The 7410-nt window shown below is 42.8% G+C and overlaps 1 protein-coding gene across 6 annotated transcripts in view; it reads left to right on the top strand.

The window, feature by feature from the left end:
- Window positions 1–350: 350 nt before the first annotated feature.
- Window positions 351–7410, top strand: part of GABRA4 (gamma-aminobutyric acid type A receptor subunit alpha4) — a gene marked incomplete at both ends in the record, with an annotated part of 66475 nt that continues 59415 nt past the window's right edge. For 2 of the 6 annotated variants that reach the window (XM_079707266.1, XM_079707265.1), the window contains 2 exons: window positions 351–379; window positions 855–973. In XM_079707266.1, coding sequence (XP_079563392.1) covers window positions 351–379; window positions 855–973 — 148 coding nt within the window. Of the gene's footprint in view, window positions 448–854; window positions 1055–7410 lie in introns of those variants that run through there. The other 4 variants (XM_079707268.1, XM_079707264.1, XM_079707263.1 and 1 more) reach the window with 3 other exon arrangements.

The following is a 7410-nucleotide window of genomic DNA, read 5'->3' as shown; positions in this document are numbered from 1 at the left end:
GTTAAAGGTCGGAAAGAACTTGGCTCAGACCTTCCGTGCCTGCGCCCCACGGTTAACCCCAGCAGGTTCGGGGTGCGGGCACGAAATGGTGTGAAGGAGATACACAGCTCTCCATACACTGGAGAGCTCGGCAAGGAAAGGAGGGGGCGAGGCAAGGCAGGAACCGCCTCCCCGGCCCGCGTGCACACACGCGCCCACCGCGGCTGGGGCTGGCTGAGCGCAGGCGAGTGTGAGCGCGGGCGAGTGTGAGCGCGAGTGTGCGCACAACCGCGGAGAGCCTCTGCCCTCGCCTCGCACCCTGCTCAGGGCATCTGGAGAGCCTGGAAACCTGAACAGGCTTAAAGTATGGCATGTTGCAAAGATGGTTTCTGCCAAGAAGGTACCCGCGATCGCGACGTCCTTCGGGGCCAGTTTCGCCCTCCTGCACTTCCTGTGCCTGGCGGCTTGGTGAGTTCCCCGAGGTACTGGGGGCCAGGGGAAGATGGAGAAGGGGCCAGCTCTGGGTCCCCTCTGGCCGCCAGCCACCCCCCCACCAAGGGCGAATTTGACCCTCTGGTCTCCGCTGTAAGGTCAGCGGCCCGGAGCCGGGCTTTGCTCTGACCACGTAGACGCCGAGAGCAGAAGGGGCGCGGGGTGCAAGAAGAGTGTGGATATTGGGGTCCGTGTGCGCGGGGTGCGCCTTTCCTGACCATTTCTCTCTCTCCCCCATCCCTCCGCCCTGCCTCCTTTAGTTTGGGGCAAGAGACTCTTTTCCTAGAAGATAAATCTGTTTCCACCTGTTTGCTGATCAATTCTTAAAATAACCCCATCCGCCCCTGTTTTTTTTTTGTGTGTGTGTGTGTGTGCGTTTGCAGTTTAAACGAATCCCCAGGACAGAACCAAAAGGAGGAGAAATTATGCCCGGAAAATTTTACCCGCATCCTGGACAGTTTACTCGATGGTTATGACAACAGGCTGCGTCCTGGATTTGGGGGTATGAACGATTTCAAACGCGCAAGTGTGTCCTGTGTGTCTCTCTCTGCGTCTGCCTGTCTGTCTGTGGAAATATCATTAGGTATGCGTCGCGTGCAAAAATGAAAAATCTCTCAATCTCTCTCAATCTCTCTCAATCTCTCCCTCCCTCCCTCCCTCCCTCTATCCCTTTCCCTCTCCCTCTGTCTCTTTTCTCTCTCTCTCTCCCCTCTTTTGATGAGACCTCTGACCAGAAACCCGCCCCCACCCGTACTTTTCCATCTCCCTGCCCCCTCAGAAGATTGGCCTCTCCCGACCACCAATTACCTTCCGGGACCTGGCTGCCGGGTGGGCGAGGTTGAAGGGGAAGTGTCCGTAATGGGAACTCGAGGCTCAGCTGCCCTGCTGCGCTGCGCCCCGAGAATGGACGGCCCCCTAACCTGGCCACTGCTCAGAGCAGGTTGAACTTGACACAGCTGATCCAAAATCCCCTGTCCTCCCACGCGGAATCAGTTCCTCTACCAAAACCTCGACCCTGTTCTGCCTAGGACAGGAATCAGGGGCACAAGCTGCCTGCTCTCCTAGAGAACCCCATCCTTTCCTATTCTTTTCTACCTTGGGATGAAAGTTTACTTTATTTGGAGAGGTGGCATTTACTACCCTCCTAAGACTTTGGAATCGGGTATTTCTGCTTTATTTCTTCCTTCAGTAAATGTGTATAAAGGGTCTAATAGAGGCACATCCATTAACAGCACTGTTGTTCTTTTCCATATTCATAGCCCCTTTGCTTATGTAATGAGAATCTATGTGGCAAGCATTGTGCTAGGCACCAGGTTCAAAGAAATCTCAAGATATTATTCTTAACCTGAAACACCCCCTCAGTCGAGTTCAGAGAGAGAACATGCGTCTTCACCCAAAGTGTTGGCCCATGGCTTCTGACCACCAAGTTCCTGTTCTTCCCAGTACTCTGAGCTAGTTACCCTCTTGGGAAATGAGTTGAATAAGACATAGGCTCTATCTTAAAGGATATAGATACATTACTGTTTAACCCTCACAGCAACCCCAAGAGAAAGCTATTACTGTTCCTATTTTACAGATGAAGAAATTGAGGCTTGGAAAGATAAGCGACTGGTCCAAGTTCACAGTTAATAAGTGGTGCGGGCAGGATGTGAACCCAGATCAGGTTGTGTATTTAAAAGACAAACCCATGAAGACTAGGATGCTATCAGATACTCTGTGAAGAGTATCATAATATTAGAAGCACTGAAGCATTTCATTTAAGCTTCCTATGGAGGGTGCTTAAGAGATAAGAAGATGGGGAGTGTAGAAGGTAAAAGGGAGCAGCATGTTCCTGGGAAAGAGGACAGAATTAGACATTATTTCAAAGTTGTTTGGTCCCAGCCTATAAAGAATTGTTGGAAATAAAAGAGAAGTGGATAGATTAGAGCTGGATGAGTCTTTAGAGTCTGTCTTGTCTTGTTCTCCTCATTTAACAAAGGAGAACACTGAAGATTCAAAAGAGAAAGTGATTTATACAGGAAACATAGCATATTAGTGATAAACTGGAATCCGGTCTTGGAATCAGGAGGCACTTTTTTTCTGGATTTTATTGAGAAGGTTACAGAGAGCCATTGAAGGTTTTAATTCAGTTTTTGCATGTTGACAGTGATAAAGATGGATGAGAAGGATGAAAGATTCTCTTGGTTCTTTTCACGTTGCCTCTCCAGGGGTAGGATGCTCAGCACCGCATTTGGCTTCATGCAAATCTGAAAAGAGGCTTCCTTACAGAAGTGAATCATTTGTCAATGCACGGTCTTTCATAAGTGACTGGGAAATTATCACTTTAGATTAAAAATAATTTTGTAGATAAGGTTTCAGATGATGTGATGCCATTTAAGGCTATATTATATCAATAAAAGACGATTTATCTGCCCATAAAGTTTTTAAGCTTGACATTTCAAGTAAAGAAAAAAATGATGGAAGTATGAAATCACATGTAGTTTAAATATTCATTAGTGAATTGATGTCCCTGAACCTAAATTAAAGTGAAAAGTTATCATTGAAATCATATGGTTTTATTATTTAATGTTGAAAATTAAAATCATATCTATGCAGTTGGTTATCATGCAAGTTATAATTCAAAAAGAAGAAGGGATCCATTGGAGTTGCATCTTTTTTACCAACTTCCCTCTCCCATGATAATATATAGACAATAAAATGAATGAAATCAACCTATATAAGACATTGCTGGATTTTGGTTAGCTGCAGTACTGCTAAAATGTTTCAAGGGCAATATCAGTCATCTTATTTGTCTCTGCCAAGTGATCTTCATTGCCCACCTGGAGATCCTTTTATAGCTTTATGGGAAGGGGTTGAATTCACATTACTTTAAGTGTTAGCAGTTGATTAATTATTAATAACTTACCATGTAGCACAATTTTTGGGGTTGTTGCTCATAAATATTTGTGGTAAATGTAATTCATTTTTTAGAAGTGGGTCATTCTCTGTAAATACGTAGTATTCCAAATGTGACAGAGGAATAGTAATTCTTACCTGCAGAAAATGTGTAATCTGTTTACAAGATGTTATAAATGAGCATCACTGAAAATAATAAGAAAAATCATTGCTAGCAGAGACTCTTGGATGCCACAGGTATGATCCCTTCTTTGACATTTTATACTTTGTGGAAAGTTTGGCATTTTATAAATGAAATGAAAACAATTCAGATTTTGACCAGTGTGCTAAATACAGATTTACTCCCTGGTTCCTTTAATCCTACTCCTGCTCTCTGTAGAGCATTTACTTTATATCTGTTTATACAACTTAGCAGTGTTCCATACAAAATAAAGCTAAAAGCAAAGATCTGAATTGAAATTGGAAGGTTTGTGATTGCTCAGTAGGCCAGGCAAGGGTTGAAATAGATTTGGAAATGAAATTATATATTTTTAACTCGGCAGCACAGATTGCAATGGGGAAGTAAAAGGAACTGAAATGGTTCTTGCTTTTCATCCCTCCAAGATCTCCTTTCCCTTGTCTCCCACATTCTCCATTAGAGAAGGAAAGGGGAAAGGTGAGAAGGGAAGGAAGGAGGCAGAGTGGGAGAAGCTAGATTGTGACATCTGAGGGTAGAGTTCTTCCAGCCTTTGACACATCAGTCTGCTACTATCCAGAAGTAGCTTGCACCTGCTTAGAAGCAGCACACAGTAAACCATTCCACAAAGGAGCTGGAAAATCATCCCCTTGGCTCGTATCCACTTTCAACACTATTACACACCATCTTAAAAATGCATAGCTAAGGTACTAACCACCAGGAAATAGTTTAGGAAGCCAGCCCGTACCCACTTCCATTTATTGAAGGATTATACAACCTTTTGTGCATGTCAGTCTTTTGAGGCAAATGATCTGGAATAATAAATGCTTCCAGATACATATAAACAGAGATGATTGCCTTAGATCATCTTCTACAATCTCTCTGAAACGGCAGTGGAGCACCAGGGTCAGTTTTGCAAGGTTGTTCACCAGCACAGTAGGACTTCAGATGAGTAGGGTTTTCTACAATTTTGAAAACATTTTCACATACAGTGTCTAATAAGATTATCACAACAAGGCAAAAAGATAAGCAGGGCAGGCATCATCCTTCTGTCAGGGAGGAGGCTGAGAAAAGTTGTAATGAATTACCCAATAACCCTGTAATTGACAAGTAATTGACAAGCAATTGACAAGGCGGGAACTCACTTCTCACTCTTTAAACCCTTAGGCAGCTGGTCTTCTGCTACAACCACTTGTAAGACTTTTTTGCATCCTTCTGTTGAACAAGAGTCAAATTTTCATTAACAGACCTTCTTGTTACTAAGTAGTCATTAAAATAAGCAAAACTACATTTCCCCCAGAGGAGTGAAATGAGAACTTTTATTTTAAAGCTCTAATAACATTTTAAAATGGAAAAGCAAACATTGGGGGAGTGTATACACTTAGGTAAATTTGGAAGAATTTTCCCACAGAAATAAAAACTTCTTTGCAGTGTTTTCAAATGATCTATATCTCAACCTAAAAATTAAACTGATGTGCCATGTGCTAGCTTTATTAATTGAACATAGACAGAGAATATATTTTTGTAAAGTATATAGATGAAATGAACACTTGAAATGCCCAGGGCAACAGAAAAATAAAGCTTCATTCTCTTCTGACTTGTCACGTTCATTCATTCATTCATTCATTTGTTGAACTAATAGATAGTGAGAGACTGTTATGTGCCAAGAGCAATGTTAAGTTGTGAAGATATAATTCTGAATCAGATACAGGCTAAGCAGTGTAGAGAGATAAAAATAACAAGGACACAAATAATAAAGTAAATAAAGACAATGCTATGGAACAATCCAATAGTATGCTAGAATAAATCGGGTGAGAGATCTATTTCAGATACAGTGGACAAGGAAGTCTTTTAAGCTAAGACCTAAAGGTGACAGACATGGAAAGAGTAAGCAAAAGTTGTTCTCAGGCAGCAAAAAAAGCAAGTGCCAAGATCCTAAGGTAGATAATAAATGAGTGAGATTTAGACAGTGAAGGGTGTCCCGTGTGCCTGGAATCGAAAAGCAAGAGGAAGAATCTCATGGGACTAGCTTGGAGTTGTTAGCAGAGACCAGATCATACCAAACCTTTGGTAAAGGAGTTTCCTTTTATGAACCTGGACATCACTGGAGATTTTTAGGTGGAGGGAATGACATGGTATGACTTAGATTGTAACATGATCCCTCTGGCTGCTACATAAGAAAAAGAAAGACTTAGATATAAAGTTGGAACAATATTAGAAGCAAGAAGACCGAAAAAACTTTTTATTCCTTGGTTCTCTCCATTAAGTTAATGGTAGCTTGGAATAAGATGGTAGATGTAGCAAAGATGAATATAAACGGATAAAAGTGAGATATATTTTGAAGGTATAATTCAGCAAAGAATTGGTGATGGATTCCATATAGGTGGTAAAGGAAAGGGAGAAATCAAAAAGGACTCGTGGATTTTTTTAAGAAAATGGACAGAGAATAGTGTTATTTAAATTGGAGAGGATTGGAGGAGGAACAGTAATGGGAGGGAGGGTGAAATCAAGACATCCCTGGATATGTTAATCTTAGGATACATGTGTGGCATCCTAGTGATTGTACTTGTCTGGATATCAGAGGAGAGTTTTGTCTGGGGTCATCAGTATGTAATGCTGTGAGAATATATGTCTAGAGAAGAGTATAGGAAGAGCAGAGAAAAGAGCCCACAGCCAAGCCTCAAGGAACATTGACAACTGAAATAAGGGCAGAAAACGTAGAATTGTCAAAGGAGAATGAGAAGGAGTAGGCTGTGATATAGGTGGGCACTAGGACAGTGTGAGTTACAGTCAAGAGAATGGAATATCTTAGGAAGGAGGTATGAGACACCTCTCAAGTTCTTCCAAGATATTAAGTAGATAAGAACTGGCCACACGGAGATATTTCATTTTATTCACTTTCATCAAAAATTCATTGATCATATAATATACGCCAGGCACTGTTCTAGGATGGCACTGGGGATACACTGGTGAACAAAGGACACTGTTTTCTGCCCTCCTGAGCTGATACTCTAGTGAAAGAGACAGAAAAGGAGCAACAGAAATAAGCCAAATATAGAGTATGTCAGATGTTGATAACTCCTATCAAGTAATACAAAGCAGGGGAGGAGGCTGCAATTTTAACTAGAGTAGTTAGGAGGGAGAGACTTGAATGAAGTGATATTTGTTTTTTTTTAATTAATTAATTAATTTATTTTTGGCTGCTTTGGGTTTTCGTTGGGGCGTGCAGGGTTTCTCTAGTTGCAGCGAGCAGGGGCTACTCTTCGTTGTGGTGCGTGGGCTTCTCATTGCAGTGGCTTCTCTTGTTGTGGAGCACAGGCTCTAGGTGCGTGGGCTTCAGTAGTTGTGGCACGCGGGCTTAGTGGTTGTGGCTTGTGGGCTCTAGAGTGCAGGCTCAGCAGTTGTGGCGCACGGGCTTAGTTGCTCCGCGGCACGTGGGATCTTCCTGGACCAGGGCTCGAACCCGTATCCCCTTCATTGGCAGGCGGCTTCTTAACCAGGGAAGTCCCTGAAGTGATATTTGAACTATGATTCAAAGTAGGTAAGAGCATAAGCTGCATTTGGGTGGGGTCTTCTGGTTAGAAGTAACTGCGTGCAGACATGGTAAGCATGGAATTGTCACTGCAGTGAAGGTAACAGGGCTGAGGAGTAGGAAGGGGTCAGTGTGATATAAGGATGAGGTAGTATAAAGCTTTGCAGGCTGGTGAGAACTTTGCTTTTACTCTGAATCATATCAGAAGTAAATGGAGGGGTTGCATTAGGGGCGAGACCTGAACTGGTTAATTTTTAAAGGCTCACCTTGGTTGCTGGATTGGGAACAGTGAGTCAGGGTCAAGGGCAACTGCAGAAAGGTTTTTAGGATCAACCAG

Source organism: Hyperoodon ampullatus (assembly GCF_949752795.1).
Source record: "Hyperoodon ampullatus genome assembly, chromosome: 1".
Classification (NCBI taxonomy): Eukaryota; Metazoa; Chordata; class Mammalia; order Artiodactyla; family Ziphiidae; genus Hyperoodon; species Hyperoodon ampullatus.
Note: the sequence above shows the minus strand (reverse complement) of the source record. Positions and strands in the feature narration are given on the sequence as shown.